Here is a 12,623-nt window from a genome sequence, read left to right on the forward strand (position 1 = left end):
CATTCAATTGTTATCTAAAAATCAACATTTTGAACTTTTGAATACATTTTTAAATAACGGACAGAAATATTTATAAGTTTTTTTCTTCTCTAATGAAAAATACATGTTCATGCAAGTCTTTACATATTTATAACGGAGTTATAAATCCACCTTGTGCTGCGGAGAACCGTTGGCCAATTTAGTGCCGCTGTTGCTAAAATCGTGACTTGGTCTTCTGGAGTTGGACTGCCTAGTGCTGGGCCTTCCCAACGTGGCCGTCTTAGCCGGGCTGGCATTTATCGTTCTAACTGAACCAGAGCTGCCGCCGCTTCTGCTGGGCGACGAATTCGTCGAGTTTTTATCGTTCTGCGTCAGGTTACGCGCTTGATAGCCCTCCTGGTTGGTAGTGCTGGGCGGTAGAACGGACGCTCTAGACGTGCATCTGCTCAAACTGGAGCATTTGGATCTCGGCAGAGTGGAGCATGGTGACCGATGCCTTCGGGAGCTTCTTGGCGTCGAATTAGCCAACAAACTCGAGGAGTCACCGCTGGCTTGGCGCCGATGTCGCCTTGGTAAAGTGGCCGATCGCACCGAGCTCGAGTCATCCCACACTTGGAAACTGGCCTGCGACTGGTCTAAACCCTCCATCATCTGAGAAGAAGATTCGATCTGATTTCAATCTGATCCAAAACTCTTTGCAACCGAGAAATTCTTATTTTCCTTTAATTCAATTCTAACTAAATTATTTGAATCGTTTGTACTATTTCCGTTTATTATTATTATTATTATTATTATTCCCTTACAGAAATTTAATACTGTAAGTGATTATTTGGCTAGTGATTAATTACTTATTTTGAGTATTAAAAGTACTGTTTTTAATGATTTTAATACTCAAAATAAGTAATTAATTACTAGCCAAATAATCACTTACAGTATTAAATTTCTATAAGGGTTAAATTTCCAAGTTTAGGGTCTGATAGCTCGATACGTTGTCGCTTCAAGAATTCTTATTAATTGTTGGGGAAACCGGTTAATTAGCCTTGCGGAGCTATAGCAGTATTGTGTAAAAAGTTTTGTTTTGCTAGTTCTTCTTGGAAAGTACCTGTATGCAACTTACCGAAGGGCTGGCGGCCCTTGTCTGCGTGGCAACGCTATGCAAATGCACGACGCGCGGATTAAACCACTCGGTGGGGGGATACTGAGCACTGAAAGTGCCCATTAACGGTGCGCCCTTCCTCCTTGTGCTCCGCCGAAAGAGCCTGGAGAGCAGGCCTATCTTCTCTGAAAAAATCCCAGAAAAGCCTTGAGGAAGGGATTTAGATTTTGTTGCGCTTTGTTAGAAGACAATGAGGATCGAGAAAGGGCTTGCCAGCTACGGGGTGACTAAGAAGCTGCGATCTGCATGGATTGTAATATTATCTATATATCTGGGATATTTCGCAAAGCTTATAATTGTTTATAATTGTCCTAGTATAATTGGGACATTTGTTAGTCGCGCAAAGCAATTTACTATTTAAAAAAAAGCCGTCCACAAGGCAGAATGCAAAAGTAATAATCATTCGAACATCCCATCCTGCGAATATAAATATAATTACGCAATAATTTTCGTTTAAAAGCTCCGAAATTCTGAAAGGACAATTATATACAATCGAGAGCATTTTTATTAATAAAACCGATTCATCCATCACCCATTAAAGCAGTCACCCATCACCACGCAATCCCTTTCCCGATTAGACTCACTGGTTGGACTGTGAGGCGCGCTGTCCGTGCTCGCGTATTCCGCGCTGGAAGACGTGTCGCTCCTTTCAGGTCTTCGCGGTAGGGACCGTGAACTTCCGCTTCTGTGTAAACGTCTGGCCGAGCCCCAAAGCCGCAGAGAGTGTCGCCTCTCGAGGCGGCCGGGCATCGACCGACACCTGGCGAACAGGACTTTGTCGTTGGGATTTCCTGGAAGAGAAACAGACAAAGTTGTTTTTAACACTTTATTACATTACATACTATTATAGAAAATAATTATATATATCATACGTAAAACGAATGAAATGTTCAAAAAATATGCTGACAAGTTGACGATTATCTTAGGGATTTGACAGTCATGCTGTCAGACACGAATAATCGTGGAAAATGTGTTCATGTGTGCGCGTCGGGAAAATTAAGGTGTACCACATCGGGCAGATCGACTAGGAAGAGTAAATTCTATACGTGGCGCGCGGAGACGCACGTACAAATATATCCGAACGCCGAGACGACGCGTCGCTCCGGTTAAAAGGGTTAATATCGTGAGTGAGGCGCGCGTTGTAACTTAAAAAATGAAGAAAAAGAAAAAAGTGGAATACCCTCATTCCAGAGAGTTTCATCTTGGTACATAGCCATGGGCGATACGCCGACGTTACTGCCCGACGACGAGTGGGTTACCAGCGTGAGAATCAGTCGAGAAACGAGCAAGAGAAAAGTAGAAAGATTATATACATGTGGTCCTGTCTCCCCCCCTCCCCCCCTTTCCACGATGATGTCGACAGCGTATGTAACGGTAGACAATGTCGTGACCAATAGCTAATATATCGGTTGTGCGAAACGCTTTCCAAGCATCGTCTTCCTTAAGCCGTTCTTTCCTTATCTCTCTTTCCCTATTTCTTCTCGTTCTCGTACGTGCTCCATGTTGATACCGGCGCCGGCGGTTCTATTCTCCGCGTGGCGTACTCGACGCACGTTGAAAAAAAAAAAAAATGAACGAAAAGAGACACACCGCAAGCAACTTCCGCCTGCGTAGTGGTATAAAGTATAAAAGGTCTCGACCGATGTATAACGAAACGCGAGAACTTTTTTGTTAAAGACGATAAAAAACCGTAGATAGAAGAGAACTTATGTCGCGGCGACAAACGAAACGACAATTGCGTCAGGATTTTTCATGTGTAATCGGGGATCAGCACGGCTGATTCCTTGGCTCAGAGAGACGCTGACGACGAAGAATCAGGAATAAAAATACAAGTGGACATATGGCGGAGAAGGAAACGAGCGTTGTCCCTCCCCGAGATTTCCGCGAACGTGGACAAAAAGTGAAATTAAGATCGCTGATTTTTCGTACGCGGTCGCGAGAGGAATCGACGATCTTCCGGCGGCGAGGCTTGCGTGGCTACCAAGGACGACAACAACATAAACGCTCTCCCGACCCGTCCGTCGAGTCGCCGGCAGAAAAAGGCCTCGGAGAGTGAGCAGCTTAGCGAACTGCTCTCCTCCTGGACACAATCGGAACGTTTCCCGAACACGTGCCGAACGAGTTTGCCTGGGTCCGACCGGTCTGCCGGGCGAGCGAGTTCGTTCTCGCGAGTTTTACGAGGGCTCCGGCTTCCTGCGCATCCTCTCGTGACGAGACACGGCGACATCGATCCTGAGCCTCGCGCGTTTATCTGTTCATCTTTTGTGCGTGTCATCCTTTTGTCATTGTGCCTCGACGTTTCGCAAAAATTACGCGAGGCACATTATAAGTAATGCACCTCCGTACGCTTTATGTTACGCCTGCAGCGTACATTAATTTCTCTGCGCGATTAATTTCTCAGCGACTATAGGTGTATGTTATTTAACAACTAGAATTTCTCCACTCTGTCGTACTATATTTAGTACTTTCCTGAAACATAATTTCGGTCCCACGTACGTTTATCCCGCGTCGTGGAAACGGTGCTAACGCGTTAAATTGATCGGCAACGCGTTATAAATTAACTATCGCGATTGATATCGCGGGACGGCGCGGCGCGGCGATTCAACGGGAAACATGGTTACGGGAAAACTTTCCCTCGTGGATAAATCTCGCGCACCGCAGGAGACAACGGGATACGCGACACTCTAATAAGACGCGAAGAACTCCGCGGTTACTACTTACTGAATGAAGACGAAAGCACGTTAATCGCGCCGTCGCTCGACACCATATCTTTCGCGCGCGATGTATATAACCGATATTTTCACGGCATTAGCTTCTTGCACGACAACTTCCTCGTGGAAGCGTATAACATATATCTATGCTCCTTGTGATTAATAGTCTGTCTCTTTTAACACAGCGTTTACATTACTTCATGTTTTCACATTTTAACTGACATGTCTAAAAAAAAGTGGCGAAGGAAATTTTTGGCGAATAACTTTCTTCAAAGTCATCGCGCGTACACCACGAACCGCTAACAATTATGGACTTTGTCTATTGAAAGAACGGCTCGAAGTGATGTCAGGCTCAGAGAATATAATTAGCAAGACTCGTCTTACCTCCGCAAATAACGTCCGCCAGGTTCGTCTGTACGGCCTGATGCGTAACATCGCCGTCTCGCAGAGTGAGCATCTCGCCGTGTACGAGTGCCACCGCTTCGTCGTTGCTCATCAGCATGCTACCCTGACCTCTGGACCCGTTCACGTCCCTGGAACACCGCCTGGAGCTACCGGAGTCGCGTCTAAGCCTCTTGGTCTCGGGCGTTACGACGAAGTAGCCCTGAGACGTGTGATAGATCTTTCGTTCTTGCATGAGCTTGGCGAGCGCGTCGTAAACGAGCTCTCGGCTGGGCCTCTGCATGGCCGGGAAAGCATTCCTCAGGGCTGATCTGAGGGTGTCCAAGGTCGCCGCCTGCCTCTGAGAAGTCAGCTCCAGAATGGCCCAGCACAAGGCTTCTGGCAGCGGCGTGAACTGACCTTGGGAAACTGGAGCCACTAGACAGTCCTCTATATCACCTGCAAAACGAGAGAGGCTCGAGGTTAACACGCTAGCATCCTCGCCCGGGCATCCGGAGGCCGCGTTATTTTTCTAGGAATTAATTGAACGGCGAGTTATCAACACCGGCCGAGTTACTTTACGTAACTTGCTTTATGCCTCAAATACCAATTTTGCGCCGTTATAGTGCTCCGGATTTTACGACCGTTCGTCACGTTAGCGCCCTCGGGGATAATAAGCAATAAGATGACGCCGTAATTTTATATTTCCTATTTATTCCTATCGCCGTAGCAGTAAATTTCTGTTTGTCTTTTTACGCGATTACGTAATTTTCAAGATTACCGCCGGTGAAACGCAATAGCTGCTCATGGTCTACAAATCTGGTGACATATTCAAATTAAATTACATTCATGTTGAAGCCTTTCTAGAATCGAGGGCCTTTCTAAATCTGCTCGCATTTCCATACGTGTAACGACCGCTAAGTATTTCATTAAGAAACACATGGCGATGAGAAAGAGTCACGTGTTGAACTTTATGCCGCATTCGTGATCGTGGGTTTCATAGAACGGAGATACAGTCATTCTAATTACGAATTAATCGAATTCCTTCCACGAATGAAGTCGAAGAACAAACGCGATCGGCGAACATGAAAAAGACGGGGAATTTATTAAGCCCGGGAGGCAACGGCTCGGGTATTACGGGAGAATCGAAATTCTTATTCTTCCAGTCACGTTTGACGGTAACCTGGCGACACCGCGACTGCGTGCTCTCCTACATCTGGTTCACGCCCACAAAAAGAATATGGATTATTCTAAACTCGGGAGTCAGGGGGAGGGCAGGATCTCGAAATTCCCCGCGAGGCCCGCGCTTCGTCCGTGCGACGAATCTCTGATGTCCTTTCGAAGTCGATACAGAGAAAGTCAATGCCAACGTCAACGTGAAACACGCTCGCCTACGTATCGTAATATTATCCGCGATAAAATATTTTATTCCAATCCGTAAACGATATGCCGCGCGCACAGAAAATGTCTATTTGTGAAATCGCTGTCTGATCGCTTATAATTAAAGGTTTCCACCGATAGAGAAGCTCCGTTTGAAGTTTGAAGACGAGAAAGTCGACTGCCGAGAGACGTCGACGTTGAGGCATGCAGTTCTTCTAGATCGCTGAAATATTTTAATCAATGTAATCGCGGCTAGTATGCCAGGACTCAACAATGCACTCGCGAAGCCACTTGCTCTACCGATCGTGCATATAATTAGAGGTTTCGCGAGCCGGCGCGCGGCGCGGCGGAGAGGAGCTCTCGATCGCGGGACCGCCCTCTCTAAGGCGCAACTCTGCAATTTCCCTGCACGTCTGTCAACGGTTGCCTTTGTTGTTCGCGAGACAGGACAAGACGGGAAAGAGCGGGATCTCCAATTATGCGTGTAACCAACGTGTAGAAAACGCCCGCTTCACGAGCTCCCGTTAAACAATTGTCGTAAATAGGCCGAATATAAGTCCGCCTTCCTAGCTCTCCTTCGCTCTTATATTCTTTCGGGGCATCTCGCTGACAGGACAAGTTATTGTCTCGTTGTCCGCCTCTACGCTGACGTATATCTCCGCTTGATACGTGTTTCATAAAGCCCGGTCATACGCGAAAGGCCTCGGCAATGCTTCCACTTTCGTCTTAAACATCTCGCGCTCGATGCTCATTGAATATGAAGGTACCCATTTAGACTTCGACTACTCTATACTCCGGCTACTTAGCGAAATTATTCTCACGCTCCGCGTTCATCCGCGTCTATATTTTAGTTCTTTAGTTAATGGAATGAAGTATCGTTGTTCATTCAAGATACTCGTTTCTGGTACACGTTGCAATCTCGTTTAAACTTTAAACGCTCAGCAAAGTACGTTACGGTAATCGAGAGAATTTTTATCTCGACTGTTTCTCGATCTCGTACATTATTGTCGTTTATTTACATCGCGTGGTCAATTGAATTATCGCGTCTCAGGCTTCAACAACAAGCGGCACCTAATGCTCGCGTGGGAGCGGCCAGTTTCGGTTTCATTCGCGCAAGCGAGATCTTATCCCGCGAGCGCGCTGAAAAAAAAAAAAAAAACATGATCTACATCATCGTACCGGGAAATCGCGCAACGAGCCATGTACCTACCACGGTTGCGTTGCACATTTTTCAAGGAGCTTTGTCGACGACAGACTTGGAAAGACGAACGTCGTGGCGAGGCCGCGGGATCATGGAACTCGATACGTCGGTTTCTGGGGCGTGGATGCTTGCCGACTCCGTGCACCACGTCGTGAGAATCCCGTCCCGAACGTGTCCCGAACGTGTTCTCCGCGCGCGTTATCTCGCGCTCATTATCGGCGCGCGCTCCGAATTCGAGAGGTCGGCCGACGAGATATATACGTGCGAATTTGTCGCGACAAAACTCTCGAGGACGGATCTTCGCATGACATCGCGAGACTTTTTGCCTCGTTTGTTACTTTTTTTTTTTACATACGTTTCTTATCCTTGAGCGATCTTTTTTTTAAGGGGCGATCAGATGACGTCGGATAACGCGGCTTAAATCTCAGCCTTGTTTTACTCTTGAAATTAAACTGTCGAGGTGTACGCGCGCAATTTCAGACATACGCCGAGAACGCCGACAATTAGACGCGCGTCATAAATTTTCCGGAAAGCGTTCCGCATGCGTCAAACCGCTTCCATTTGTCGTTTTGTTCCAACGCTGCGGCGCGCGATATAAGACCGCCTCACCGATCGGGCCGGACGATTTACGACCGATGGACATTTACCACCCAACTAGCGGTTGTGCAAATGGCCATTAACGGTTTATTCTTATTTTTGTTATAGGCTACGCTTTATGACTCGTCTATGCCTATGGGTAGAATTTAAAAGAATCGATCTCGCATCGACGCGCTGTTTCGATTTCTGCGTCGCTCTATCGTTTTGCGGCTTTCTCTCGATCGCAGATCTCGATATTGCAATGTCATTTTGTTGTATACAAAGCCGCTCTTATTATCCGAGCACAAAGTACTCTAAATAAAATCAGGTAACTGGATCGGGGAGAAGGGAGTCGTCTTGGCATTTATTTTATTTTATTTTATTTTTTCATTTATTGCGCGCGCGCGAGCTGAAACGTTTCTCTCTCAACTCGTTCGAGTTCTGCGAGTTATGACTACGTCACGAAACTCGCAATAACAAACGCGAAGTCGACGACACCGATCCGTGGAACAGTAGATACCGCGAAGGCACACACCTGCCGACCTGCGGCGACCCTGCGAAAGGCTATTATTAGCATCCTGCACCTTTCTATCATTCCGCGGGACTTTATTATAATACTACTCCGCGCTGCCCACGTAGACAGCATTCGTTTGGCGTACCGAAGTAAAAGGTAGAGAGCTGACTGGCATTCGGGTCGGTCGATCTGCGCCCACGCGAAAATATATCGACAAATATCACCGCGCGGGCAATAGAGACGGATGCAGAAACGCGGAGACAAGAGACGGTGGCTGCCGACGAGAACGACGAGACTGGTTACTTCTCGGACCGTTCTACGAAACGCGCGCGCGCGAGTGCGGTGGGATCACTTCCGGTGTACTGTACAAGCTGCAGTACACGCTGCATATATCCTTATCGCTGTGATCCATCGTGTTGGTTGGCTGGTCGGGTTGGTCGGTTGGTTGGTCGGTCGGTCGGTCGACCTCCGCCGCCTTTATGGCTATGCTCATGGGAAATGGCAAAGACCACTCGCCACTCGAGGAATCACCTCGTAACAAGGCGACCTTTGAGTCGCGTATATACTCTCCACGAATCCCCGGCGCTGATTATATGTAAATCCTTAAGACGCCACTTTGTACCTCCGGCTATAGGTATATCGATTCCAGCGACTCATTCTCCCTCATTTAATTTGTTTATCTTACGCCGCGCCGCGCGTCGGTCTCTTTTTGCCGGATTGCGTCAGCGCGCGCGAGAGCAAATACGGAAATCGTACATTAGATTAATCATATACGTTAGATTGTTGATTGCACGGTATAACAGCGTTGACAGCACCGCGAAAACCATTTTACCTTTTCACTCTTCTAAAAGGTACCTACTGCATTTATCCGGAAGGTTAAATAAGACCGAACATTTTACTTTCTACGGACGCGAATTTACACTCCCACGAATAATATTATAATAAAATAAAGCTGACGAACGTTTAATTGATTTCCTCTCTTTGTTTTATTGATAAAAAGGAACGGGAGATTAACTGATTCTGACTAACGCTTAAAGGAACATTCGTAAGAGTTGATTTTATCAAAGTTATGTCCATTTCTATCAATCCAGGTTAATTTTAATCTCCGTTTAACTTACCTGTCATCTTTTCCTAGTTCTAAGAGTTAGAAAAAGATAGAAAGCAAGTTAAACCGAGATTAAAGTTAATCTACATTGGTAAAAATGGATATTAGTCGCGTAAATTGAGCGACCCTCTTTCTTTCGTAACGTTAGTTATGATACACACAGATAAAGTTGAATGATTTATTTAAGTCTGACAAGTCGACGTTGGTGGATTCGATTCGGTCCTGAGAGCACAGCTGTCGATAGCGAAACTCTCACGTGCACAAGAAGGATGAAATATATGAAAGAATCTGCAATCCTTTCGGACAAGGCGTGGTTAGTTAATGTCTGATTCGCACGACCGGGTCTCGCGTTCGTTCCTACCGGATTTATGCATCCCTGTCGGCAGTCAATAATCCCGCCGAGACGCTAACCGACTGTTTTGTTATCCGTGCGCGGAATGCGAACGTATATAGTTATGTAACAGGCACAAGTCAATTATAAATAAGTAGACACGCGCGCGTGTGCCCGGTATTCCGCTGCCTGCTCCCGCCGCTGCTGCTGCTGCTGCTGCACCGTCGGAAATAAATTTTCCTGCCGCGAGAGCAAACGCGCCTCGCGGAATTCTCGTCGTGACACACGGAACACGAGGAGCGAGTCGAAATGAAATGGAGCACTCATTAAATTCGAACGCGCGAGCTCGAACTAAAACACGAACGTGCGCCCACGTCTCGGGATCGTTTCCCCGTGTACACGTTACGTCATTCCACGATCCCCGGTGGATTGTTGCATACAATGCGCCTCACGTTGCATCGTTCCGAAAATTAAGTCGTACAATTATCCGGCCTGTATATCTAACGAGATACGAAATCTCGGCGCAATTATTTTTTGGAAGGCGCTTTGCAGTTACAAACGCGAGATAATTTCCGAGTACCGATGGGTAACTTCTGACAAGAACGTCACGGCAAATGATCCGCGATCGTGATCTTTTCGAAGAGTTATCCCGCTATCGAATCCGGGTCGCGACATTGTGCGCGACACTCGACAACAATGATGAACACACCGTGTCTATAATGATCTTTGCCTAAGGCTAACTCAAACATCGTTCGGTTGGCTCTGCGACCTCGCGAATATCCAATCTGCAAATAAGAAGTGTTGACGATTCGCATCGCAAAGGAAATATCTTGCGACGTTGAATTTTTTATGGAATATTCCGATTTAATTTGATTAAAATAAAAAATTTTTAACTAAATTCTCGGATACGAATGCCTCTGGTTATTGCGAAATCAGGAATATCTTTTTACATACGACATAATTTATCGTTGAATATCGTATTATAACATGGGTACGGTTACATTCAACGATGAACGCGGGAGAGTACCTGTTTTTCGCGCAGGACCCAGTTTTTCAATAATGTGCATTTTACACCACGCGCACGCCTACGACCTGCACGTGGTGTGTGTCATTCGCTGCGAATTCCTACGGTCCTACGCAGGTGGTGAATGACGACATATCGCGCGGACAGCGCGGTATACCTGCGCATTTAACTGCCGCCTTAAATAAAGCTTTCATGAGCTCGGTAGCGTGTCCTTAATCATCCGACGAGACGTCGTCGTAAAGTGTCATCTCGAATTATTAGCGAGAAATATTCTTACATTTCTTTTTTTTATCATCTCCGAACGGAGACGTTGGCGCGCATAACGCCAAAACATATTCGTGTATTCCCCGCGCTATCATCCGTATACGTGAAACAGAGTATACACGCCGGACTTTCTCTAGGCCTCTCGCATCCATCGAATATATAAGCCGCTTAACTTTCCGAGAAGACACATACGTATACACACACACACACAAACGTGCGCGCGTACATGGGTCCGCAAATTGCATGCGTCGATGCTTCTAGATGTACGCAAATGCGCGAGCGCATATATTATCGGAGACAATACGCAGCGAAGCTATTGCGAGGATAATCGTGTCGCAAGATATATGCAGAAAAAAAAAAGAAGTCGCCGTTGTTCATTGCGTCATCGCGCATCGCGATATAGATTGCGGTCAAGTATTCTTTTCTCCGCGTCGAAGTTGAGTCATTGTCAGAAAATTCATCTTCCACGCCGCGCGATAATGCGTATAACTTTGGATAACTTCTTCTCGGCGGTATCGCAAACGATCATACGGAGAGTGTCGTGACACACCGGCCACTTTCCATCCCGAGGCCTCCTCGTATATCGTTTCTCGATGCAGGTTCCGCGCGCGCGCGCGCGCGCTATATATCCCTCTCGTATTACACCCGCCTAGCGTATCCAACAGGACGGCATAACAATGCGAGGCATTTTAATCCTTCGCCTACGAGAACTGCATCAGAAGACGGGGGAGGGAGAGGGAAACGATGTAGAGCGCGCCCGCGCGCGTGCTTGCGCGCGGGATCCCTTTTTCTTTCTTTGTCGCGGGAGCCGCGCGCGAATCCCCGTTACGGTGATATTAAATTTCGCCTGGATCGCCAACGGCGGCACGGAGACGACTAGATCGCGCTCGGATTTAAATCCCGACCTCACGGGTCGTGTGATTTTTCGTTCGTCGGAAAGACGATATAAGCCGAGGCCATGAGAATCGACTCGTAGCCTCGATTCCGCCGTTCGACGCTGCTGCATCATGCGCCGCCGCGCCGCCGCCGCGCCGATACAATTCGTTCTCCTGGCGATAAGGGCGCAGCCCGTTCGCTCGCTCTCGCGTTTGACACGAGCCATTTTGCAAGTACGATCACTCGACGCGCCCGTCCACTTCGCTATATAATTGGACAGTATATATCTAACTATCCTAGCCCTAATAAATTTATTATTAATATATATCGCGATTTAAATCTTTTGTACGCAATATGTAGCAAGATACATTATATCATATACACGAAACATACAGATTTGAGATTTTCGTTGCCTCATCGTCGATCACGACCAATAATGGTGTAATTGGGTTGAACCGAAAGGGATCGGCCCTCGAGCAGTAAATCTCACGTTGTGTTCGTTGTGGTGGCCGGTTTCAGACGGTGCGGTTTTAATGATAATTAGGAAGCTTTTCTCTACGCGCGGTGAGGCATTGCATCGCGCTCGGGAACAAACTATCTTCGACCCGCCACTCCCAATCGAGAAAGTTTTATATTATTCTTATATACCCATTGTTTCTCGGGTAACAAGTTGGGTAAGATTGTAGGGCTCACTATACTTGCGTTTACCAATATTTTATCCAGATTGAATTATCCACGCTGTTGGGAATATAGGATCGATATCAGATAGCTCTGTTGCGTTAGTAGACTAATAATTATCGTTTTCAAAAATTTTGACGTATGGCTATGAGAGGAGTATAGGGATCTGTCCGAATGATTCATGCACATATACGTATGTCAAGTCTGAAATTATTGATGTAAAGATCGCCTTCTCGAAATTATTTAATATCTCCTGAAACAAAAAATCTTTTTGCTCAACTCTCTAACTTATCAAAGTTTGACGAAAAGAGTCGTGTACATTATTCTATATAAAAAGAAATCACACGTCGAGGAACATTATAACAGGAGGGCCCACGTTCGTTGTAGTTGGTTTCTTGCTAAGGTAGGTCATAAGGTAACACGGAAGTGATGCACGTATTTATCTGC

The 12,623-nt window shown here is 46.5% G+C and overlaps 1 protein-coding gene across 2 annotated transcripts in view; it reads right to left on the reverse strand.

Annotated features, from left to right (window-relative positions):
- Knockout (Stork-head domain-containing protein knockout) overlaps positions 1-12,623 on the reverse strand; it is a 72,446-nt gene that overhangs the window by 4,008 nt on the left and 55,815 nt on the right. The window contains exons 4-7 of one of the 2 annotated variants that reach the window (XM_077418031.1): positions 4,231-4,686; positions 1,720-1,926; positions 1,097-1,260; positions 151-630 (exon numbers count right to left, since the gene is read on the reverse strand). In XM_077418031.1, the coding sequence (XP_077274157.1) occupies positions 151-630; positions 1,097-1,260; positions 1,720-1,926; positions 4,231-4,686 (1,307 nt within the window). Of the gene's footprint in view, positions 1-150; positions 631-1,096; positions 1,282-1,719; positions 1,927-4,230; positions 4,687-12,623 lie in introns of both variants that reach the window. The other variant, XM_077418029.1, reaches the window with a different exon arrangement.

Source organism: Temnothorax americanus, unplaced genomic scaffold (genome assembly GCF_048541705.1).
Source record: "Temnothorax americanus isolate GAGA-0224 unplaced genomic scaffold, ASM4854170v1 Scaffold5, whole genome shotgun sequence".
NCBI lineage: Eukaryota > Metazoa > Arthropoda > Insecta > Hymenoptera > Formicidae > Temnothorax > Temnothorax americanus.